Source organism: Neodiprion fabricii, chromosome 5 (assembly GCF_021155785.1).
Source record: "Neodiprion fabricii isolate iyNeoFabr1 chromosome 5, iyNeoFabr1.1, whole genome shotgun sequence".
Classification (NCBI taxonomy): Eukaryota; Metazoa; Arthropoda; class Insecta; order Hymenoptera; family Diprionidae; genus Neodiprion; species Neodiprion fabricii.
In genome coordinates, this window is record NC_060243.1 from 20,222,264 (window position 1) to 20,248,846 (window position 26,583).

At 39.4% G+C, this 26,583-nt stretch overlaps 1 protein-coding gene and 1 long non-coding RNA gene across 4 annotated transcripts in view; both read right to left on the reverse strand.

The window, feature by feature from the left end:
- LOC124183952 (cyclic nucleotide-gated cation channel alpha-3-like) overlaps positions 1-26,583 on the reverse strand; it is a 78,278-nt gene that overhangs the window by 39,391 nt on the left and 12,304 nt on the right. For both annotated transcript variants that reach the window (XM_046573177.1, XM_046573178.1), the window contains exons 2-7: positions 20,189-20,433; positions 18,216-18,475; positions 15,679-15,893; positions 14,971-15,226; positions 14,622-14,876; positions 14,165-14,295 (exon numbers count right to left, since the gene is read on the reverse strand). In XM_046573177.1, the coding sequence (XP_046429133.1) occupies positions 14,165-14,295; positions 14,622-14,876; positions 14,971-15,226; positions 15,679-15,893; positions 18,216-18,475; positions 20,189-20,356 (1,285 nt within the window). In that variant the 5' untranslated portion in view covers positions 20,357-20,433. The remainder of the gene's footprint in view (positions 1-14,164; positions 14,296-14,621; positions 14,877-14,970; positions 15,227-15,678; positions 15,894-18,215; positions 18,476-20,188; positions 20,434-26,583) is intronic.
- Positions 5,363-8,549, reverse strand: LOC124183953. Of its 2 annotated transcripts, XR_006871092.1 has the most exons (5): positions 7,668-8,549; positions 6,839-7,035; positions 6,531-6,713; positions 5,916-6,016; positions 5,363-5,780 (listed from the first exon to the last, which is right to left on the reverse strand). It is a non-coding gene; the product is annotated as an uncharacterized LOC124183953 (long non-coding RNA). The 2 variants fall into 2 exon arrangements; XR_006871091.1 differs by having other exon boundaries at positions 5,363-6,016.

Consider the following 26,583-nt stretch of genomic DNA (forward strand, 5'->3'; position numbering starts at 1 on the left):
AGTCTAGTTAGAAATCTTATGGCTGACTCGATATCATATTGATTTTGTGAGTAATAGATATTTTAGAGGAACCTGTACAAAAATGGTTGAAAAAATTTAGATAATACAATTATGCTTTTGAAAACCAAAGATATACTCAATTGATTCGTGTTTTCCAGGCGGCGATATTTTCAAATCGGAAATTCATATTTTACACCAAGATTCAATCTTAGGTAATTTGAATTTTTAACAAGGGATTCAACGGTGAACTTTGATTTGACCTTGAACCTCCCCTTCAAGGTCATTTTGAGTTCAACTTAGATTTTTCAAACGGGAATCCACATTTTTTGTGCCAGAATCGGAAAGAGCGGGAAATGTTACGTTTGAATAGTGTTAAGGTCTAGGGTCAGCGTATCATCTACGGGTCAAACAAGTATGCTTAGTAATTTGGTAATAACGCGGATAATTTTGAGGATCCACATCTGCCGTAAGATATTTCGCACAAAAGTTGTCAGGTTTGGTCAACACGATCTGATTAGCTTTTGAAAGTTCCGCGAAACATCTTGCGAGAGATGCGGATCCTCAAAATTATCCGCGTTATTGTTACCAAGCATACTTTTGACCTTTATTTGATTCGTAGAGGTCACGTTGACCCTAGACCTTAACACATGTCTAAACGTAAAATTTCTCTTTCCGAGTTTGGCACCAAAAATGGGAATTTCCTTTTGGAAAATCAAATTTGGTCACAAAATGCCCTTGAAGATGAGGTTCAAGGTCAAATAAAAGGTCACCATTGACTCCCTTCTTAAAAATTATCCGAGATTTAACCTTGGTAAATTCTTCTTTTTTTTTTTCGAACCTCACGAGATTTCTAGAAGTTTCTATACTTTTTCCTCACCCTGTATAACCTTAACGTGATTCACGGTCACGTAGACTTTTACCATCGAGGATATTTAACACGTCGTTACCCGAACGGGATCGTTTCCGTTGCACGGTTTTGAACGAGTAATGCAAAAGAAATTACGGAGGAAAGCACTCGAGAAAGCCGGAAGACAATGCACCGGTTGGGGAGAGCGGAGAGAGAGCGATGCAAAGCGAGGGCTTCAAGGTAGTTGGGCAGTAATTTCGGAAATATTTAATTCACATGAGTTTTAATTATATAATTTTTTGAGTAATCTTAAACAATCCTGCAAAAGTTTGAAAATGATTTACCGTCTAGTTACTTAGTTTTTTGATTTCAAGGTTAAACTATTTTATTTTGTTTGGATAGGGACTGATAGTTTCGAGTCGGTTGTTTCAGAATAAAATGTTTAGGAATAATATGTAAAATTTTTGTGAATTTTATCCATCATTTAATAATTAAAGACATAATAAAAAAATAAAAAAATTAACCGATTGTACTTTTGGTTAGGTTGTACATCCGGCAACGTCGCAGGTACGCAGATTACGCACTGTGTGCAAATTATTTATTTTCTGCTGTTTGGATACGCTATAGCTGAAAGAATTTATTTTTTTTATAATTTTTTTTTTGCGAACCCTCCCTCAAATAGTAACTGATCTGACATTTTGATTCACAAAAATAAAGGTTAAAGCGAGGTAAACATCGAAGATTCAAGTAGACTACAACACAAGAAAATCACGCGACGTTGGCAAATTTATTTTCTGATTATTTCAGGAATACAGTGCTCAGGATTATCCGCCGGATGGCGTTACTGTCGCTAACCAACGACGTTAAGTGCGTGCGTAATTCCATGTGCCGGACGGACTGACCGTGTAAAAAATTTTAATGCTATCAAGCGAACGGGGATAAAGATGAGGATAAACAGACAAGCGCAGGAAAGAGAGAAAAAAAAGTAATGCCTCGGCTTTCAACCGCGCTGGCAGCAGCCCGGCTAACACCTCAGCGAATTTTTATTGCCAGCTTAAAAACAAGCTGGGTGAATAGCAGAAGGAGAACACCTATATTTTTTGCACCTTAGGTGTAACTGCGGAACAAAGCTGGGAAGAACGTCCTTTAAATATAAAAAAAAAAAAAAAAACTTCGGAGGAGATTGCTCAATCTTTTCCACAAATTTATCCTAAAGAAACAAAACAAACCACAGCTTACTAAATGTAAAAGGAAAAGAAAAAAAGGAATCTTGGATGACTCCGAAGACTGGAAAGAAAGAAAGACCAGGAATAACGCGTTGGAAATAGTGTTTTTCGATACTAGTGCGCGAAGGTGGCAATGCCCGCACAAGCGTGAAGGCCCAGCACGAGCCCGTAGACGAGTTGAAGGGCGAGTGTGGCGCATTCACGCGAGATAGGCATTGCCAACTTTCGCACGTGTATCGAACTCTATTTTTTGCTACACCTGTAATGGAAAGTCCGACATACACGATTATTTTTACACGAAACCACGGCAAGATGGCTGTTCAGTGACGATGTCGAGCACGGCAAAGAGTGACAAACTATTACATCGGTAGCGCTAGTGCAGCTGTTTGCGAAATGCTCAACTGTGTATAAAAGCGCGACCGTCATTTTCGCACACCGCTAGCAATGTGCGAAGGTTTATCTTATACCGCCGGCAATGTGCGAAGGTTTTTTTCTCACACCCCTAGCAATGCGCGAAACTTTTTCCCGCACATGTGTATAAAAGACTACTTTCGGTGCTTGTAAATGGTGCATAAAAATGTACTTTCCATGCAGGTATTGCAAAAAAATTCTTTCATATGTCATAGCCTCCAGTTGGGGAAATTCACCTTCTTGAGGGACAAGTCGGTTGTACGAGAGTTTTTTCTTCACGGTTGAAATTACGTAAATCGTGAGGGCTACGCAAGCATATTTCTTCAAAAAGGTCGGGTCACAAACCTGGAGAAGAATGAAACGGTGCTTCCTCTTCTTAACTTTCACTTTGTTGAACCATTCTCTTCCCCACGTTTTTTCCCGTTCTTTTAATTAAGAAAGCAAGAAAATTGAATTTTTTTTATTAGTTTATTATTCTACTTCTTCTTTACGCTCTTTTGCAACTCTTCAGCTAAAAGTAGTAGATTAGGGAACTCTGCGGGTCATTGTATACTGTAGACGCACCCTTAAAACCGTTACCAAATAAAGAAATTACGAGACGACCTGTCGCTGCCACCTTGAAGTTTACAACGTATATCATAAACTCGAGTGCAGGCACGAATTTAAGCTGCTCGCCCCAAAGAAATTTTTCAAGTGGTCGAGACCTCCACCTAATTTCCAAAACAAGGAAAGGGGATGATTTGAGTTAAGAACGCGAGACTGAATTGAATCCTTTTTGATCAATTAAAATACTACATCGTGAATATTAATTCACTGTAACAATGCAACGTAGATTTGCGATCAATTTATCTATTTACCTCTTCAACCGTCGTGACGAGCGTTAAAACGAAAATCATGTTAAATATTCATTCATTCGCAGGACTTTACAGATCGATTTATCCATCTAATCCCAAAGAAAATTCTGCCCCCCCGCCCTTCCCCGCCTGTTGAGGGGTTATGATCGTGGCGTCACGTGACTGATTTGACAACATGTATGAGAATCCATCTCATTTTTTCTTTAAAACATCGGCTCAATCTGAAATTCGTTGGGATCAGATCGTTAGGACTAGCTAGGACCGATAAATTATTATACGGAATAATAATTGAATAATTTTCCCAGTATAACCTCAAACTCGTATCGCAGTGAAACAAATAGATGAAAAATCTGTACGATATGTGTTCAGACCTGGGTGACCAGAGCGCAATTTCAGCCGATAGCATGATCATCTTACAACAAATTACAAACCGATTCGAAGTTCTGAGAAAAAATAGTCCCGATTCTCGTAAATGCTCTTAAGTCGGTTAACCACGATGCATCGCGATGTTCAAAATATCCTAACGGGGTGCTTTGGTCGATTTCGACGTTGACGTATATATCTCGAAATATCAAAGTCTGAACTCTGAACAAAAATACTGTAGCACATTTTCATTTTACGTAGAAATAAAGAAATGGCATGGAATCTATGAAATTACAGGGGTATAATTCGTCAACAACGATATCGACCAGGGCTTCCTCTTAAGGTGTAAGAATTACAGGAATGTTCTACAGGGGTTGAGATCCAACACAAAATTCGTACGACTTTTATAATCAAGAAGATCATTCTGGTTGCCAGTTTGATTCGTCGTTTCAATTTACTTCACCTTACAAGAATGCGATACACGTATTCGGGCATGTATATGTATTCTATGTATACAAACGAACGGAAGAAACTTCCTAGAGCAGTTATAAATGTTAGATATGTACGCGCGTTGCGCGAGATAGCTATACATATTACGATATTATAAAACGTATTACATTCCAAGATTACCACTCAGCCCACCATCGAGGTGATGAATATATATATATAGATATATATATGTGTGTATATATAATATATATATATATATATATTTAGTTAAATCCAGTACGATATACGTATATATATGTATATATGTATATACGTATACCATATATATATATATATATCTACTATATATATGTACTATACATCGTACTGGATTGAGCTAAATTTCAATTTCTTCAAGCTAGGGTCGCCGCCTCGACTCGCCGCCCCCTTTGCATTAAGCCTCCATCAAACTTCTCCCGCCCTCAGGGCCCCTCGAACCACACGAAGTCATCATTTATTCGGAAAAGAGGCAAGCAAAAATACAGAAATTATTTTTTTTTTTTTAAAGGAAATTCACTTACATCTCATCTTGTTTATCGGTAAATTTAATTTCAAGCGATGGTAATTTATTTTGCAGTAGCATCTTCGTATATCCCGATTACGAACGTATGTACTTTCTGTATTATATTACAGTATATCATATTCATTATCCTTTAGTTTTTCTTTTGAGACAATAATTAGAAGAACAATTAGTAATTGGCGCGTATCGGAGAAAAGATAAATCACTAGTGCCTTTGTACGTTGAATCGTTTATTTATCGCATGTATTCATATGTAGGGGTATCAGGTATCATGTATTTTCGGGCGGACTGCTTATGTAGGAAAGAAAGAAACCGGCCAAAGTGATAACGCCGAAAATCGATGCCAGCGTGAAGATTGCCTCCGCCAATTCATCCGACATTTCCACAGACTCGGCGTTGACGTCTGTATACATTTTTGCACGTTTTACAAGAATTATCAATTACTTTCAAGAAAAACACGCAGACATTGAATATATTTTTTTTTAAATCCTTCCTTCCAATTACGGCGATAAATTAAAAGATATCGAAATAAAAAAATATTCGATATAATAATAGTATCAATACTAATAATATCAACTTGTTTTTAAACTCACGGAGTGAGCGAAAATCGGTAATTTTAATTCAATAAAAATTCTCTGACCTGTCGGTATATCGTTGTCGTCTTTTCCGCTCATAATTGTGCAGTAGAGTTGAAAATATACGGATTGCGATATCGAGAGTAGGTTTTTCGTTATCACGATATTGAATATAGTCTTTAATTCTAGATTAGTAATGAGTCGATGATTCGATCAATCGTGAAAGAGCGCACAGGACTCGTGACAGTGTTTTTTAAAATCACTTCGAATTGAGTCTCGGCCGCTAAAAGTATCGGTTCAAAATCTGAGTCTTGAAGCCAGAATTGAGGTGTATATATCTCTAATCCGATTTTCTTTCATCTTCCGAATTTGCTGCTCCTGCTGTCGATTCTGATACTGCTGCTATTGACGAGGCCACGTTTTCTTCCTTCTTTACCGACGATTTTCCAGCATCCGTCGTTGCAACCGATTTTGAAGCTTGAGGTTCCGAATTCTCTGAACAAAGTGTTAAAGTTTCGGAAGAACGAGGTTTTCATTGAGAGGTATATAATAGAGGAATCTGTACGGATTTTGGTTCGATATTTTCAAGACGAATCGTTGAACCGATTTTCATTAGATTTTCTTTCTTACTTGCTACGGCTGCTGCTAACCTCAGCTGTCGATCTTTTTTACAGTTATCATCTCGCGTACAACCTGCAGGACCAGATTCCGGCATGGCTTACAAAAGTTTGCTGAAAATTTCAATTCAATGAAATTTTTCTAAACGAATTTATAACCCATCTATGTCATTGGTAGTACAGACAGATATGCAATTTAGTATTTGTCCAATCTGCACCGGAAGTATGCAAAGTGGACAAAAAGTGTCTTTTTCTCGCTCGGAAACGAATGAACGAGTGCAAAATATGGCAAAATATATCGGCTTGCCCGAATTCCCGGGGCAAAATTGAGTCCCCGTGGTTGTCTGAAAATCGCACTCGTACCAATCGCTCGTTTTCCGCCCTTGATACACAATGTACTATTCCCCAGTTTTTTTAAAACAAAAATTTCAACACATTTTATTAGTAACGTCAAATTTGATCGAACAATAATATCTCGAATGAGTGTATAAAAAGTACATTTGCTAAATTGGCTATCAAATTTTGTCTGAAGTTAACTGAGATTTTTTATTTACTCTTAATTTTGTTTTCCTTTTTCCTGGAAACTTGGAAGAAACTCAAATTTTGGCAGTTAGAAAAGCTCACTTACGTACGTCGAAGAATTTTCGCAACAAATATTTCAGCTTTTGCAATTTGAATTTCCGGTATTATTGCTTGTAGGTGGATTTCCGGGTTTGGTCACAGTTTCTCTCAACTTCTTCAACGTCGTTGAGTTTAAACAAGAAGTTTCGGGAGTGCAGCCCAATGGCGAGGAGGCCAAAGCTTCCTGTACCTGATGACGAAATTTTATTTAAACCGAATGTAATCGTCGTCTGACATCTAATTGCATACGTGGAAAAAAAATATAGTCCATTGCGCAACACAATAATAAAGATAATAAAAATCTTAATAACCTACGTTCAGCAGAGTTTCGTCAATTGGTGTATAATCTCTACAGCACGCGTCACAGTCTGATTTATCTGGACCAGAACCGGAATTCGTTGTTGATTTTGGGGCCTCGTTTACTCCCGACATTATTATTGATCGTATAAAATTGCTCGTTGACTATCCTCGGATCTCTGTACACTATGATTCGCCATATTTTACGATTTTCGCTATATCACACAGGTTACAAAATTCCATATAAATATCAGAATTTCCACATTTTCTTTTCCGTGTACGATATGCTTCAGCGTAAAGTCGCGGAAGATTAGGTAAAGAAATTTCACCCTGGTTTTAAAAATTCGGGAAACGTTTTCTTGAGTAATTTAATCACATAAATACAGTAATAATATCGCTGAATATGTGAAAAAAATTAAAATCCTGTAATACCTATACTACACGATTTTCTGAAGGTACAAGAAATATGTCGAATAAATTTTGAATTTGATTTATGAGAGTATCAAAGCATGATTCCGGATCACCGAAACACTAACAACGCGTTGTAAAAATGGTATTTATTCTTTAAGTGATCAAGAAAAAATATTTTCTCCACATTCTAAATGCAGAAAACATAGATATAACACAAATGTAATATTATTTATATATTTATGACAGGTCGGATAAGCCGCACGAAGTAAAATTTTTCAGTGAATCAAGAAACACCTTATCTATTGTAAAAAATTCTAAAAGAAGCTAATTACAATTTACGGTATTTCCGATAGATCAAGAAATGCTGGAATATTTTTCTAAGCTCTGAATTATGCGAAAGAGAAGCATAGAGAAGTTGAAAAGATGGAAAACGTACCGTAGAGACCGTCAAGCTTGCGAAGATATTCAATTGTGTACGTAACGCACAAAATTTTCCAACGAGATTTTTGATAAAAATTTTGAATTTTGGAATCTACTGCCAGCGAAAAGTATGTATCGGTTAAAAATTTTGACTAAGTAATATACCAGACGAGACACAAAGAGTCAAACAATAACAGTTGACAGCTAGCTGTTCAGTTGAAGAACCACGAAACCTTCTGTCACTGACTTCACGCATATGAAAAGAAACAACTTGCTCATAGAATCGGTAATCTCGGTTTTGTCTCGAGTAACAGACAAGCGATTGCAACGAATCGAAAGAACCGATCGAAACGGATGTAACATGCAAAGCGGCCATTCGGATCAAAGCTAGAGGCGTGACTATAGTAACATGGCGTCTCACTGGGACAACAGCTGATCGATTTGGCTAAAATACTCGGCGAAATGAGCCAGAAAACTTTTTGCAAGTGATTGGAATTCTGTTTACGTCCGTTAAGTTAGTACCGAGTGAAATAAATGCATTCGCAAACGAGTTTTATAATTAAATACAACCCGGTAAGTGTAACATATTCTTCCGCCATCTGACGGCAGATCCTTAAACATTTCATATCCCAATAATTCGAGGAACACATGTGCGTGAATTTGAGAAATTGAAGGACAAGGATCCCAGGCATGTTATACCAATACAAATGGCGGCAGTGACGGCGTGCAGCTGTATTGGAAACGGTACCGGAGACAAACGGTTCACTCTGTGGGTGTATATTTTATTCAAACTGTTTGGACACCGCGAGTATGGTGTAGGAAGGTGCATTTATACATGTTTGCACAACTGTTTGTTTGTCCCCTCTCTCTGAACGAGTAGACGTGAAACTAAATGTACGTAAATGCATGAGACAGACGTGCGTAGGATAATATTTACGCATGTTCGTGGTTGAAAGTCATATACATATGGATAAAATATAATTTAGAATATTTATGCGTTTTTTTTCCCGTGTCGTGCCTGTCGGAAAAACTCTTTTTTCAATAATTCGCATTGTTTTGTTATACTTTCATGTCCCTGTAAATGCGTTCACATCGATGCTACGTGATAAGAGGAGCGGCTATTTAACTTGCAGTGTAAAGAAAATAAAATCGAAGGGTAAACAATTTTTTTGTATAAACTTATCAATAATAAAAAAATGATAATTCTCACTCCTCGGCCTTGTAGAATATCTTATTATTTATTTTTTATCATTTCACAGTGCAATGTGTATAAATATTCCATATTCCATATTCCATATCAATGAGACTAGGGTCTGACCCGCACCCTCTTAGATTGTGTGCGTGATTTTTTACATTGTTGTTCCAACTTTAACAAGCATTCCAATTTTTCAGATTCTTCCAACCGTTTTTGGGCCACCCAAAGCTTCTTAAATGATGATATTTTGATAATGATTGGAATATTTTTGAAAATTATGAAAAAAATTGCACACATTTCGTGCCTAAAACTAAAAATATTTCAACCAAAATTAAGGGGGGCAGGTAAAACGGTAATTTTTTATAAATCTTTCAACTAATTAATAAGTTCTTTTTCGTCATTTTGATTTGTTTTTTTAAGATACAGGGTTCAATGTATCTTCCCTAATACTACAACAATCTCTAAATTTCAATTGAAATTTAAAAAAAGTTCAAAATTAGTGTGATTTTACAATTGTTACGTCCGGCGTTCCACCACACATCATCCCCATCTTCTTCGACCACCTCTTGCCTCTACCTGCTAACTCTTCCACGTCCCTTGTAGTAAAGTTATAGTCTCCATCCCATCCTCCTATTTCCATGCAGCCACACGCTACTCGCTACGGCCCTTACTCCGCTAATTCCATTCTCCAATATTCTGGATTCCCACACCTTTCGTCTACTCGTACTTTCTGTCTCAGGCCCACTTCTATTCCAACGTTCGTCTAATCAACTTCTATTCCATTCTTCATCAAAGACAATTCTATTTCGACGTTCGTATAACCGACTTCAATTTCAACTTCCAGCTTCAACCTCGGTTCCACTCTAAATATTCATTTCACCTATTCCTAATCCACTTCGCCTAGTTACGCAATTAAAACCTTTTCCAGTTCTGGTAAAGCAATTATACAACCGAAAATATACCTTCTCCATTTCGTTGTCACTCCTTCCATTATTCCCGGATCGAGGACATCGACGAGACCGGACCCAAATTTACCCAAATAACATCTTGGTTGGGTACAAAGGTGGGTCGACAACCGATCGTTGAATCAACCCCGCTCTATCCCGTACACAATGTCGAATTTTTATTAAAATCGGTAGTTTCTTCTTCTTGTTACGTCCTTCAGACCTTGGATACTTTTCCTACACTCTTACAGCCATTTTATACCCTGCATCCTCTTCTTATCATCACCTCATTGCCTCGATTGCGATACCGGATCAGCAGGATGCTTCCTCTACTCCGAAACTAGCCAGTCCCTTGCATCTTCCCCCCCCCCCCCCCCCCCCATATATTCACACTCTCAAATCATCTTTCATATGGTCAACATCTAAATTCACGTATCTTCCGTTTTCCTTCTATATAACTTCTCAATGTACTCTCCATATTTTTTGCGATAAATAAATTATATACACTAACATTCAACTCCTGAATACAATTTTTTCTAATTTCCAACGAGTTACGAACCCGAAATAGGCCGTAATAAGATCACGACTGGGTGTGGATGCGGTCATCGATAGCCGCTCGTCCTGATCACAATCGTCCACCCTGTAACACTGTATTAAGCAAGATATGTTGTTCCCTGAAAATTCAAAAAAAACAAAAGTCGAACGTTTGAAAAAAAAATGTTAATTAGTTGAAAGACTAATAAAAGTATTTTGGTTGCAATACTTTCGGTTCTGGCCACAGAATTTACATAATTGTTTCCTAATTTTTAAAAACTATACAATCACTATCAAAATAACACCATTCAAGGCACTCTGGGCGCGACGCGGAGGGTTGGAAAAATCTTTAAAAACTTGGAAGGATTTTTAGAGTTGGAACAGTAATATAAAAAAACGCAGACCAAATCCAAGAAAGTGAAGGTCAGACCATAGTCTAACTGACGTGGAATGCTCCATATATATACATATATTGTGTATATTAAAGTCAGTGTCGCCGTCGCGTCGCGGCAGTCCATTCTCGCCGAGTAAGGGTTAATTTCATAAAATCAACGCGTGGCCCGATCCAATTATCCTAAGTAATCTCACAAGCCACTTCCCTGCCTTGACTAATTTACTGCAACGATAAAGGTCGAAACGCAAGGGGGAAAGAGAGAGGAGATAGTGAGAGAGAGAGAGAGAGAGAAATTGGTGAGAGGCTCAGATGATTCGCGACACACGTCTTCACCGTATAAGCTTATGTATGTGTACATATATATATATATATACCTACATGAGTTAAGCTGCAGCATAAATAGTATTCACATCGAGAGGAAAATTTCCGATTTTTTTTTTTTTGCATTATGATTCGGTATAGTTTTTTCTTTCACCCGCCCGTTTCATGTGTTTTTTTGTATCTTGGGCTTTGGTACTAGTTCAGCAATTTTACTCCTTACCCTTTCTAAATATTTAATGACCTAGCTACCTATATTTCTTGCCACTGGCGAACGGAGAACTACAGAGAGAGAGTGCGAGAGAGAGAGAGAGAGAGAGAGAGAGAGAGAGAGAGAACTAGAGGAATTGCGCTAAGAGTAAGTTCCCTTAATTAAGCAGACGCATTAAATAATTCAGTTACCCGTGAGTAGAGAAGGCTATATATATATATATATATATATACCTTATAAGGGAACGTGGGGCAAAAAAATTTTGACAGAAATGCGTCATTGAGAAAAAAAAAGTAGAACATTTTTTTAAATCTTTTTTGGAGGGGCTCCGTCGTACTCCAGAATTTTTTTTTTTTACAATTACGGTAAAATTATGATGAATTTGTTCGAGATAGATTAGAACAACTTATACCCGGTATTCAAAAGCCAAAAAAAAATAATTAGCTGCTTCGGAGGTCCTACGTTCCCCTGTATGATAATCTGCATACATGTATTACGTATATCCCTTTGGGTGGGTCTTATGAGTAAATTATATACGTACTATATTTCTTACGATTCAAGTAGGGGATGAAATTATACGCAAAATTTAATTTCAAAATGCAAGGTAAAACAAGCGAATAATATGTCTGCATTTTTGTTTTATTTTAACAATTGTTTATATTTATGGGATTGTTTTTTTTCTTTTTTTCACGTTTCCGAGTAATTTTATCATCATCGCGCATTTATTATCTGATTTTGCATGACAGACGGGTATTTTTAAATACTTTTATTACATGTGGTATATATATTATTCGAGGGTAAATCACTACGCACAGTTTTTCATTATTTGTGGGTTCTATATCATTTTCAAGTAGTCGAAACATCTGGCCAACAATCTTAAATTACCCTAAATATCCCAACTTGAAAAATACTGAATCTCATTTCAGCGCACCAACAAAAAACATAAAATACATTCACATTTCACTATAATCGAGTCGCATTTGACTTGATGAAATGTCAAGAGAATTGTAAGAAAATGATTTAAACACGGAGAAAGTGAGACAAAAAGTCGCCAAACATGTCCAAAATTGGGTACTCCACGATGGGCATTAGTTAAGAATATTAAACAACAATAATATAAAACAATACGCTTGTACAAATATAATCCAGTAATCTCACTGAAGAAATATCGTGAAAATCACGTCAACAATACAATGGTAGTTAAGCTACGACTTATCAGTGAAGAAAATTTCTAGGTATAAAGTTGAACCGCCGAAATTGGAGGTTGAAGCGTCGAATTGAACCTGTTGGATTCTAAAAATGATAACACGACATTTACAGCTGTTTCTTGATACTATACAGTCGAACCCAACAGCGTTCTTCGCGCTCTAGAAAATACCGCGACGTGACATTTCTCGTTCGGGACAATGCACGGGCTTGACTGTCCTACTTCGGGACAACAGACGGACGTGACAGTTATCATTTGAGACAACGCGTGGTCGAGACTTTGCGCATTCGAAGGATGAATCAGTCGCAACAATGTGCGTTCGGGAGTTCAGGGTGTCCATGATATTCACCATTCGGGACTTTGAGGGGTTCCCCAAAAATTGGCTAAAAACATGACTTACATAAATCCCTACCATGATTTGGAATACTCTTCAACTTGAAAATCGATTAGGTAGACACGTCCAAAATGGACCGTAAAACGAGGAGAATGTATAAGAGACAGTAACGCAAATTTCATGAATAGCAAATCAGCGGTTAATGAAAAATGTCATTGATAGAAAAAAAACAGGGCTGGTTTAACGTGTAAAAGATGAAATTGGACCTTGTGTAGACCCAGGAAATGAACCGAAAAAATGTTAACACCATACATTTTTTTATGATGGATGCACTGTGAAAATCATGAAGATATTGTAGCACGCACGAGTTGCGGTATCTCCATGTATACTGTAAGGTACCTACGACGCGCATACCTTTGCCACGTGATGAATTCGCTCGATAATCCGTACATGACACATTATATACATAATATCTCTTTATATTAATAAAGATATCTCGCCGCCACGCCGCGGTATCAGGAATCCAAGAACCCTGACCCATACGACCTGCCCCCTCCCCTCCGCACACACGCACCAAGGCACCCGACGACACCCGAACACATCCGAACATATCCGAACACACCCGAAGACACCCGACACACACGAACGCGCTTGCGGTCAGGTCAATTCTGGGAAAAACTCATAAAATTCTTTGGACACCCCTGAAATTCCGGGTGAGCCATATGAAATTGTGGGAAAAATCATACACCCATGTCCATATATATCAAAATACCTCGCCACCGCCGCCGCCGGCGAGTCGGAAATCTGGAAATAATAATAATAATAACAATAACAGCAATAATAAAAATAATAATACCTCCCAGGCCCCTTCCAACCAAACCCGAAATGCGGCGGTTTTGCGCGAAGCGCGCAAGGGGGCAAAGCCCCCTTGTATGTATATGTATACATAAACGGGTATGCATGTACGTAAATGACGTATGCATACCTCGCACTGTCGCCACGGGGGTAGTTGCCGTTCAAGACAATTCGCGAACCGAATGTACACAGCACAACATTTACGTAATATGTATATCATATGCACATGTGTAACATATTTACACAGGTTTGTATAGATTTTGAGAAATTTCCACAGTCACCAATGCACATGAACAGGTTTACAAGAATCGACAAAATTGTCGCAGGTTTGTTGTTACGCAATAAAATATGTCGCCATCTAAATGTTGGCATTTTTCAGACTCTGTTATCAAGTCTCTGGAATCTGGCGGTATGCTTGTTCGAATTATTCAAATAAGGTAGAAAACACAGAAATCGGCAGAAGGTATGAATGGCAGCAGTGAATTGATGGTGTACGTAATGTATTAGTTCAAATCACTCACCCTGAAACTCCTTCCTGGCCGCACTGACGGAAGTAACAATATTTGCAACGTGACCGAGAACTGTTGCGAAGAGAAGTAATCCGAAAAGTAGTTGCCCTATCACGAACAAGTATTCACCTTTACTTCTTGGCCTATAACAGAAAAGAATTTACTGTCCTACTTTGCGCCCTTACATTCATTCAATTTATTTATATTCTTTCTTCTTTTCGTTGAGAAAGCAAAAACGAAAACTGTGATAGAACAAGAACATCGAGTAAAAAACGCGAGCGTCGTTTAATCCTCGATTTGAGGAGCCGGCATAAGCAAATGAATTTATATCCAACGTCAATCACAAACGGATTATAGTACGTGACGTTGAGAGGCTGAAGGTACGAGACGCGGTAAATATTGACTGACACTTATCACCGCTTGGACGTGAAAAGAAAGTAAAAATCGAACCTTGGGTAATTTCACTCACCTGGGCAGGTCACCGATCGTTGTCAGGGCGAGGGTGCACCAGTAGTAACTCTGCAGGTATTGTTTAACCACGTCAGCGGTTTCCGAGTCGCCGAAGACCCAATTTTTACTGCCGAAACCATTGTTCTTGCATATCAAATGGTAGAGGCATCCGTTCCAGTGAAATATCACCAGCAGATAGTGGATCAGCGAGGTGGAACGGAAGAGGTTTGGATAGTTGGTGTGTCTCTCCGTCCGGTCCATGAACGCCCAAAACCTGCAGAAAGGGTGCGATAATTAAAAAGGGTCAGAAGAGATCTCTTTGTCCCGGCGTGTACAACAAAAACGACACTTCAAGGGTCGAGACTCACCGGTATATTTTCACGAGCCTGAAGCTCCTGAGTATGCTGTTGAAGCCGATCGACAAGTACAAAAAGTCAAGTGGCAAAAGGCAGAGGCAGTCAATGTAGAACGTGGTACTGTTCATATAGTGGTGCCTCAGCTTGGTTGAGTCAGTTTGCAGTACGCCGTCCTCGAGATATCCGGTACGGAAGTGGAAGACGATATCGATGAGGTAAAGAAGGTCGGAAAGATAGTCGAGGCAGAACCAGACAACCAGGGTCTCACCTATCAAATCAAATCATGAATCTAGGAGTCAGTTCAATGTCCAGAAAGCCAACGTACATTCTTTAGCCTCTTTAATTTGGCTGGAATTTCATTGTCGAATCGACAACCTTCGCAAATAACAACCAGCTGTTCAGTCTGACGGGAAGCCACAGAAAGGGAGCTCGTAACATCGTTGATCAAATCGCTCAAGGTTTGATCAAATAAAGAGAAGTTCTAAATCAGTCGAAGTGAGATGATCACTCGCCGCTTATAGCCAGGATCTTTGCAGTACCCTTTGCAAAATTACCTGAACAGCTGGCTGTTGGTGTCAGCTGATTTGTTAAGGGTTCCTTGTCAGTGCAGGGAAAACCCTGAGAAGATCAAAGGCACAGCCGCTATATTGTGCTGTTTGACGTGGTTTACATGACCTTGCATTCTATTCCGTCAGTCGATGAAGCCGATTAAAGTCTTACCGTTAATTTCCTGAAAGGCGAACCTATAGATGATGACCCAGAAGTTGTAGAGAAAGGCGAGGGACACAACCATTGACCAGTAGTAGCATAAACGTCCTGCAGGATCAAAGACGAAGGACCAGTTTGGCGCCCCCGTCCTGAATCCTCGGGTTCCGGGTTGTCCCGGAAATCCTCTACTGCCTCGTTGCTGCTGCTGTTGATGAGCCGTATATCTCCTTGGAAAAAATTTATCGCTCACTTCAAACCGATCTCATTACATTTTATTCAGGCTTTTGACGCAAGTATATCGAGCCAGCTGCGCAAACATCGAAAACGGAGGTTAAAAGTCACGCGCCGTCATTACCGAGCGTCGCTTACGTTGAACAAGTGTTGTATGTGCAACTGGTGAGGGTTATTGATATTGTTATTACGCACGCACATATCTTTACTCGATATTTGCGAGAGGACCATTTTCGTAACAAGAACACTTCGACGCGGTGAAAACATTGCCAGCAATTCCAATTCCGAATACAATATCAAAAGAAAATATAATTGTTTGTCACTAGATCCTTGAACTTGCGTTAAACAGGATAAATATCGAGTAATGCATTCACAAAGAAGTTTACCAAGTAATCGCAAGACTGTTTTTTCATCGGACCATTTCATTGGAAATATAATTTTAAGTTGGATCAGGTCATTTCACTTCACTAGTCATGCATCAGAATTTGAAACTGATTTATGTTTTGATGACTCATTTGCAAAACTGTGTTAATGGGAACAGCCGGTGAAAGTGATCACTTGTTATCAGGCGTTGAAAACCACGAATAACCATCTCAAAACCGGAAAAATGTTTTCGGTAATGCCTGTTTCGGTCTGTGGCCGTTGATAGGTTCCAGTTTTTTTTTTTAACAAGGTGTTGGGCTGTCATATTCGTTTTTTAAGGGTTTCTAGCATCCACGGGAAGAATGCCTGGGATCGCTATTATTTTTGTATGACCCCGATTCTGTGAAAAAAGGTTAAAACTCATATTTTGCCCTTTATCTTGCGATGCTTGTGTTATTCGCGTCAAACCAAATATTCATAACTTTTTCCAATTTTTCGTCGTGTTCCCATTATTTGTTCAAACAATACCTAGCATCGGTAAATGTTTTCCGCATCCTATTTAAGTGGATAAATATTTGTATGAATTGTAAGAATATTTGAGGTTAGATACATCGAGACGATGGGTCATGTATAAATTTCAGATTTTTGACGGTTAGTTGCTCTAAAAAATATCAACGCATCAGTCGATAATATGTATATACATATCAGTGACTGGCGATGCAATACAAGTTTCAATAATTTGTAAACCTAAAAGAATGTGTATCGCAAAAAGGATGTTTTACAAAAATCGTTACAAATGTTTCCCAGTGCCATAGGATCCGGAATAAATTTAGGGTGAATTCCGGGTAAGATGGCGATAGCCAGGAGATGGCCCGCAATACACTCCAATACAGCAAAGTACATAAAAAACCATACTGTGAGCTATCTCTTACCTATACGCCCATCTTACCCGGAATGAACTGACCGATGCTAGGTATTCTGCAGATAGATCTTAGGAACACGAAAAAAAATTAAAAGAAGTTACGAATACTTAGTTCAACGGGAATAACAAACATCGTACGAAAAATTGCAAAATATGAGTTTTAGTTTTTTCTCCCAGATTCGGGGCCGTGCAAAAATAAAAGCGAGCCTAGGCATTTTTCGTATGGATGCAAAGAGTTTTTAAAAAAAAAATCGATGTGTCAGCCCAGCATCTTGCTCAAAAGAAATAATAGTGGGTAGTCTGGAACCTATCAAAGACCAGGGACCAAAACACGCATTACCAAAACCATTTTTTCGCTCATGAGATGGATGTTCGTGGTTTTTAAAACCGGAAAACAAGTAGTCTGATACACATTTAGTTGTAGTGAAAAATCCTGCCTTTCGCAATTTCATCGGAGCGTTACCCCACTACTGTCTGGACAGGTCGGAAATCGCACGTGAGTGAGTGTGTGGATGATCATCATCACTCTTTGTAACAAGAGAATCACAGTTATGTATACGAATTCGGTGTTAAAAACGTATGATTTTATACAACCGTTCGTTCGCGCCAAAGTTGGGAGACCCCAGGTACACGGGTAGAGTTGGGGAAGCTATGAAATTCGTTCAAACCGAACGAAGGAGAAATACTCTTAAAACAAGGACTCTTATATAACGAGATAGTCTGCACTGAAGACTGCCCCTTCATTTAAATATGTGTTCCAGTCGAAAAAGATGCGCGTAATTTTCGTTCTCATTTACAATTTTATAGACAATTTAAAATAATTAATTTCCCGTAAAAAAAAAACAAACAAAAACATTTATGTATTTAGAATAGTTTCAAGTGTCATGAAAAATAGTTGATTACGCAACAAGTAGGTAAATTAGGTCGTTTTACGCCGAGCGTAAGTTTGCAATATGAATCGCAGGCGAGCCGTAGAAGGTTCGAGGAATGTTTTTGCGCTTACGATGGTTACATCGAAGGTGGTAATACTCACGTCTCGGTCCCATTGCAGCTGCCAGCAGTATTGAGGTGATTAGTAGAGGACTGATTGTGAAGGTGGGCGCCACTGTCCCTTGAAGGGGCGAGGGTAATGGCATTCGGAAGTTTCAATCGTCCTCTGAGGTCTCTCCGGCGTGCTCTTCTGCTCAGATCAAGCTCACTGGCCGCTGAACTAACCGCCGCCGCTCTGTTTACGTACGCTGCAGACAGGGAGTCCCTCGACGATGAGAAGTATCGCTGCGACACAGAGTAAACCTGGACATGCCGGTCTACCATTTTAGCCGGGATAGCTGCAGTCGCGCTTTCATATGCTTTGACAATGGTGCAGCGTTTCATTCAAGGTGAACGAATCAAGCGTGCTCTTAGCATATTCTCTACAGGGTCTCCCGTCTAGGCACTTTGCTAAGCACTAATCCAATTGGGTTCGTTAATGTGCGCGTAGTTAGGACAATGTAGCGTCGAACGTAGATAAGAGCTCATGGTTTCAGCTTCATTTTAGAAATATCAAGGCACAGAAAGCGTCGTGCAAGCTTTCGGACTTTCGTTTCGGTACATCAGGTCGATGTGAATTGGTAAAACATGCAGTAATAGTAAGTTACGATACAAGTGCGCTAAGTACGTGGTTCTCGCTTGAATGTAGTTTGTCGACCGAGCGGAGCGAGGGTAACAAAAACAGGAGTGCGAGGGTCACGTACGCGCACGCGTATCGTATACTATTTTTTGTAATACCTGTAAGAGGAAGTTCGACTCCAGAAAATTGTAAACGTAGTAGTCTAACCTGAACGTAGACGTGCTGCTGCAATACAGCGGACACGATCATAGTCACCACTCGTCACGTCCGATTGCGCTACTTACACCTGATTTGTTCAGATTAGCGTGCGGCAATAAACATTACCTAACTGTTTTGGAACTGTTGGCGAATCGATGGCTTCGCGCACCCTCTACAGTGCGCGAAGTCGAACTTCCCGTGCAGGTGTTACAAAAAATCGCTTCTAAAAGTAAACATGGCTCATCGGGATTGTAGATTTACTACCATAAAATGGTATCTGATGAATTTAAGCACTTCAATATGAAATACAGTTCATTTATATGTTTTCAGCAATGTTAATTTAAATTTCAGAATCTGAGGTGGCCATCTTTTCTTCCAAGACATGATTACCTTCGGAATTATGGAATTAATTCTATAATTAAATATTATTATAAGTGATGGTTCAACAAAGCTAAGAAAAAAAAATGCCTTTATAAACTTAGTGCTATTGAAACGAGGAATTCTATCAACGTATCAACACGACGATACATGAGGTACCCTAAGGTTTTTTATATAACGCGAGTATGTTTTACGCGTTATTTCAGGCGTGTTTTCTGTATACGATCGTTCTTGTGACGCTAGAGTGAGTTTGCGAACGCGCATGCGCGGAGTACAATGCTATCGCAATGAAATCTGACATTTCGCAACCCTAACCTCAATTTCATACTTTGTGAAAAAACGCGTAGTATACGCTTTTTGTATAAAGAATCGTGCACAACAAGGAGGAAATGGTCTTTTTGCTTCGCGTTTTTGCAATATTCGTCTTCGGTTCACGCAAGCATACTTGCCTTCGGCTCGTATCCGTGCTCACCTACGACTCATATTGCAAAGTTGCGCTCGGCCCGAAAAGACCGAGTTTGCGTCCATGTTACAGAATATACTATTTTTAGTAGATCTCCGAGACGATATTTTTGTCGACATACCGTTGTCGACCATGTTCTCTAAAAAACGTGAAGTTGTTCGCAAGTCCATTTCCGTTTCACACAATATTAGAATTCGTTGAATAAATCAACAGATTAAAATACCAAAGTCAAGATTGAAAAGCATTGTAGGCGAGGTGATGAACAGAAATAAAGAGGAAGTAAAAGGTTTCGACAAATTTGTTCGTCAATACGTTGAACATAACCATTCCCATACGCTATATCAACCAATTTACCAACCTGCTGCTGTTGTTGGTGATAATAATGGTGACTGGGCGTATGTCTGCCCATCAGTTTACAACTGACAAGGTCGAGAAGGCTTTGCCGGGAGTTGAGTCCACCTCTAGACATGCTGTCCATGCTCTTGGTAGAATCTTCGGCCCTCATCCTTGTCGCGGTTTCTCTCATCTTCTCGCACGCCAAAACCGAAGCCGAGTCACCGAGCCGTTCGCCAACGATGCCTGGACCAGTGGTAGTGATAATCCCTTAAAACCCAGTAGAAATCACGTTTTAAGAAGGCTATTACTAGCACGTTCGCATTTTTTTCTTTCTTACAGTATTTTCGCATTTAAATGCTAACCGTAAACACCACACACACACACACACACTAAATGGCTAGCAATTGATGATCCGAAACATTGAATTGGGGGATATTGCCTTCTGTAGGGGGTTATTCATTTGTAATCGATACATACTGCTCAGTGTTGCTCCCGATTCTGGGGACAAGGATACGAATGTTTGCTCGTTGAGCACAGACCATGCTATACTTGCATGTAGTCGGTGCTCCTATCGAGTCTGGGCTTTATATGCCTCGAGCCTTTATCAAGGGCGTTTGGTCCACGTTTTAGTGCCTGAATAGCGCACTCTACGTAATTACCTAAGCGGGGCACAAATTAGCCGTAACACCGTTAGCGATTCAATGAATACACGGTTTGCGACCCTTGACCCCGTTGGACCCACAAACAATTAAAAAAAAAAACATCTCTAGTTTCATGTATTGTTTTTAATTTTTTTTTTTTTTTCCTTTTCATCCGCCAGCTCTTTCGATGCTAGAATGTTTTTTCCCTCACGGCTCAAGTAACACGTTTTTATGGATTACGTATATTCCTTCTTCACTTTTTGTTTACACGTGTGGGTTTCGGTGATTTTGGTTTAATTCATTTATTTCCATGGGCTGCGGCCGACGTGAAAAAATACTTTCTTCTGTCCAAGAGAATATATATGAGGGAACTAACCGCACGCGGTTCGAGATGTGAAAAATTTGAAAATGCCATAAATTTTGAATTAAATTTCCGAGTTTGATTGTTTGAACGCATTACCGTAAACTCCTCTCTCCGTGGTTGTTTTCAGATTAGATGCGTAGCTGCAAAGTGAGTTCGTCTGAGACGTCATAATTCAATTAGTAAGTTCAGTCCCGCGGTCTGTGGTAGACACGAAGGCTGAGGAAGATAGAAACAGGGAATGCAAGAAGCAAGAGGGAGACGGATTAATAACTTGTTGGTAAGTATCGCACAATAATTTATAAAGTTTCGGCTTAAGTCGGGCCAGGAAGGGCGAGGGCGCAGTATCAGTGGCCAGGAATGAACTCGAACCTGTATACACGAAGAAAAAACCATACACCATGAGATATCAAGAGACACATAGGCTCAGGCACGGTTGGCATGAGACAAAAGACGCTGTAAGAAATTTCCAGGGAAAAGTTCCAACCGAAGAAACATTCCTGGACCGCTGTATCTGTAGCATCGCCCATCTCATCCTATAGTCGTTATTCTCATCCGGGATAAATTATTTTTATAAATTTTACCCTGTATTGCGTATTTACCGCCCTCTTTTCAATACGTGCTGTCTTTAACCGGCGCAATAACTCGTGATCCAAAACAACAAAATGGATCTCTGAATACAACATGGCGGGGAGAGTACAAAACGTTTGCCGGCTAAACATCTATGCAGATTATGAATTCTCACGCAAAACTCGCTTTGTTGAACCGTCAGTTGCGTGTATCTTCCTCTTTCTTTCTTTTCACTCCGTTTTCTATACAGCTTAAGAATCGTGCAAAAGTTTTTATCGATTCCAGGTTCGAGTATATGTACATGTATATTAAGTCGAAGCGAAGGGAACATACATGCGAATAAGTTACAGGTTATATTACATTCGAGAAAAGCGAGTCGGAATAAAAGCTCGAGGCACGTGTGCAGATCGAGCGATATGCGGATATTGGAAAACGGAGAAGAATATTTCTGCAGCAACGCAATTCGCATGAGCATAAATTTTTCTATCATCGTGAAAGTTATACCTTATAACTTGAATACATACAATTGCATTAGTTGGTTAGATTTTTCCCGAGATATTCAGCAAGAAAGTTCCGGACCTGACAGTCGCTGGAATCAAGTGATTCGAGGTTCCGTCAATCATCGCGGAGAGTAACGATTCTCGTGATTCAGGAGACCACCGTTAGTAGCACACGCGTTGTTGTATTTGAAAAGCTTGGACATGCCGCTGTTCGAAAGCTGTCGGAGTCTCGAAATTTCTTTTTGGTGAAAATCGCCTCGGTTTTCATGGAGAATAACGTCAGGGAAGTTCGAACGGGCTGACATGAATTTCGGACTGATAGTATAGTAATTTTATAGTAATTTTCCTGAGTAATATTGGGTGATGTTGGGAAGGGTAGTTCAGGGTGAGACTGAGTGCATAAAACGCGATTGGGAAACACAAACTTACTGCCTCTTAGATTGTTTTCGATAAAATTTATTCGCGGGCTTCGGGACCTTCTTGTTTTTATCATCGAGAACGCACCTTCCCCAGGGATGTCTTTGCCACGCTGTTGCCCCTGGTGCTGTACCAGGTTATACCGACATCGAAAGCAATAACAGAGTAAAAAGAGGGCGGTGAAAAGAGGATGGGTGATGGCCGCAAACAGAAAGGAAATAAAAGGAGGGGAAATAAAAAAGTGTCGAACTACGCGACAGAATACGTTATGAAACTTATTTGCAAGTAAGAAGAGAAAGTGGTGAAAAAAATAAAACGGTGAAACGTTACTGTGTGGGTATTTTCAACGAACGAAAATCCGCCCTCTTCTCAAATCTGAATAACTCGTAAGAAATAAATATAAAAAAAAAAAAGAAAAATTATTCTCATAAGAATTCTCAAGCTGATGAAATATTTATAATCGTCTATGTATGCATTTACAATCTGAATGTATTAAAGTCATGACACAGTATGTTTTACGGTTTGAATTAATAAACTCGATTTCTGTCAAGATTGTATTTCCACCTCCTCCTTCTCCATCTTCCCTGATCGTATTACTTCGTGAAGAAAAATATAAAGAGCATAATTCCAAGCATGACTTGTTTCTTGGGAGAATTTCACGAGTACGGGGATTCGGAAAATTGTTTTACGAAAAGAGTCGTGAAAAATCTTACAACGAATAATACACGCGAAAAGTGAGAAAAAAAAAATGATGGAATGTAATGGCGAATTTATCATATATAAATGTTCATCGGGTAAGTTTTTTGTTGAACTATTTTTCCCCATTGTTCCTGAAAGATTTCCGCACAGCACATCCGGAGCTTCGCAACGGTGCGCACGGAGCTGTAAATGTGAACGGGGTTCACCCATTGGCGTGCATAAATCATGAATAAGGGAGAGAAGAAGGGATGAAACTGACTGGCGTCTCGCGGTGGATGCTCAAAGCTAGAATTGAGAATCTGCCAGCCGGCTTTCAGGCCATATTTCACAACGGCTCTTATCCCGAGCTACCGCGACAAATTCGAGCTTCCATGATACGCCCATTATTGCCGTCACAGAGTTGCCACCCCCTTTTCCTCCACTCCACCCTTATCGAGGAATAAAATTTCAATGTATACACGCGTGTACGAAATAACGTGGCGTTGACGTATTTCCCTCGATAAATATAGGTGGAGAGAAGATAATGAGTAGAAAGAGAATTTTTTTCACGTTGTCGCATTTTTTCTTCTGCTTGATTTGCAGTAATAAATCACTGGCATTGTTCACAATGGTGGATATAGGTGTAGATGGCTACGAAAGTGGGTGAATTTTGAAGAATCATACCTCGACAACGATTCTATTCAATGGGGGCTTGTTTTATTCAAAAGTGTGTAGCTTTGGCAACATTTGAAATAAATATTGGAGTCGATTGATAAAAAGCATTGTTTCTAGCAATAACATCAACTGTTTCGGTAGGTGACATGTTTTGCAGCGCCCGCGTTACAAAGGTGATCGTTTAAAGTAAAAATTTGATTTTTCGTAAAAAATTTACGACTATTGTATTTTAAACAAAAAAATATGAAATTTGGATAAAGTTTTTGAGAAATTGCCGGCATCAAAAAATACGTCACTGACATTCAGGGAACAGCTCGACGTTAGTCGACAACAATGCTTCTTACCGATAGATTCTGATAAAGAAATATGTATGCAAAGCTCGATCTACACACTCTTCGATAAAACAGGTCTCAATGAAATTGAATACTTGGTTATTGAGTTTTGAATTGCCAAAAATTCACCCGCATTTTCCGCCGTCTGCTGGCATATACCCTTGTAACACACGATCAAAGCAGTCTGAAATACAATATTCTTGTTCCTACCCCGCCCTTAGGGCAGAATGGAATTGAAATCCCAAAGAGTTGGCATATTTTGATCGAACGAAAGAAATTGGTGACAGCGGTGGGATAAACTCGGTTCGGTCGAACGAAGTATTAGATGGAAATATAAGTCGGAATAGAAGGCCAAGAAGTCTGAAACGTACATACACCTGGGGCTGTGATGGTTAAAAGATAAAGCGGCGGGCGGAACTTCCCACGTGAAACCTACCACCAACTTGTTCCGTGTTAATTAAAAGGCGCGGCTCGGTGGGCATTCAGAACCGTGCAGGCAAAGCGCGAACTCGTGGCATATAATTTTTGGGGTGAAACCGGGGGCTGAGAATAGCTCGGTAGCTGCAGCGAAGAGGATATATACTCGTACTAGTTTTTAATTCTCTCTTCTCCGTTTCTCGGTGCACAGAACAGCGCGCTCTGGCGCATCGAGCGAATGATTGACTTGAGTTCTGGTTGAGACCCTGCATTGGGTACACAGTGCCCGCGTTTACACTTGGGAATTAGTTTGCCGAGTATATATAGCCGGAATTGTGACTCTCCCGCCGATTATACTCGAGTTAATGACGGCTAAGGGAGGCACAGCTATGCGCTACGATAATTATAAAATAATAGCGATCTGGAGTGTCAGGGCGCGCAAATTACAGACCAGTTTCTTTGTCACGGTGTTGGAATTGCTGAACTGTGTATAGGCAATTTTACCTTGCCTGATGAATAGGTTATTAAATTTTGTTCCCATCGAAGAATTCTTGCCCTCTAATTTCCATCCCTTTCTGTTTTGAGCCCGGTTGTTAGTTTAGAATGCTCCGATCTTTACGGATATGACATCGATTTTTTAACAGATTCTCAGCAGCGTCGAAAAAACAAATTTTTTTCGTGAATTTGAAATATACATTTGGTTTTCGGTGAAGCGTCCTAAGGCAAACAATGTTTCGCCAGAAGATAGGTAACCAAAGTTACATTCGAGGCACTTACCGAGTGTAAAATGTAACTTCAGTTGCCTATACATATATAATACCGGCAAAACATTATTCCCGTCAGGAACATTTACCAAAAACTCCCAGTATATGTTTTCGCCAACAATTACAACTAGGGGCTGAAAATTTAACGTATTTACCGTGTGAGCAATCGTACCAGGAAATTAATTATTGTTCATTTCCTTCGGTGAGATTTATCTTCTTATCTTCTTATCTTATCGGATTATACTTATTACAACAACCTTTTGCTTAAACCATCGCGTTCTCTTTGTACTCCTCGTATCCGTTCCATTAGTTACGCAACATCTGCACGCGCTTTGACGACGTCTGACGGGATGTTTCTCCGAATCAACTGCGAACGCTAATTGGCTCCGAGTTTTAGCCACGGTGATTAGATATTATTATGAAATAACTAAAAACTTTACGATGTACGTTCATCCTTGACTAATTGAACCGGGTACGCAAACAGCATCCGACCATGTCTCACCGCTTCTAACTTTTCACGGACGTAATCCGGTTTCAGTTTTTAACTACGTTTACCCAGCTCTTTAATCGAATTCTGTCCCGTTGCATCGACCGCTCGATGGCATAATTAGCATTTAGGTTTTTTGCTGTCATCGTTTTTAATTTTTTTTTATTCGACTAGGTTTGACATTTTCGTATCAGAGATGTATTTTCGTTTCAGTTGCGTTATACACACTGAAATTTTTACAACGTTGTTTCATTTTTGAACACACAATTTCAACCGGCGACTCGATTTGCTCATAAATATTATACTTTCAGGCTTTTATATTAGTTATTCGCAGTTTAGTGATAGCCATAGCCACGGAGCATATTATTTATGGCTCATAGCTTTAAAAAAAATGTCATAATCAGGCATTATTGGAAATACTCTCTCATTTCTTGATCACCATAACTAGGTCGGAATTCACGATAGGTTCCTGCTGTAAATTGGAAAGAAAAATTTGATGACAACAAAATTGACGTTGTTCAACACACTGCGTTAATTATTATTCTGTTTTTTTCATTTTGTATCTTGAAAACTTG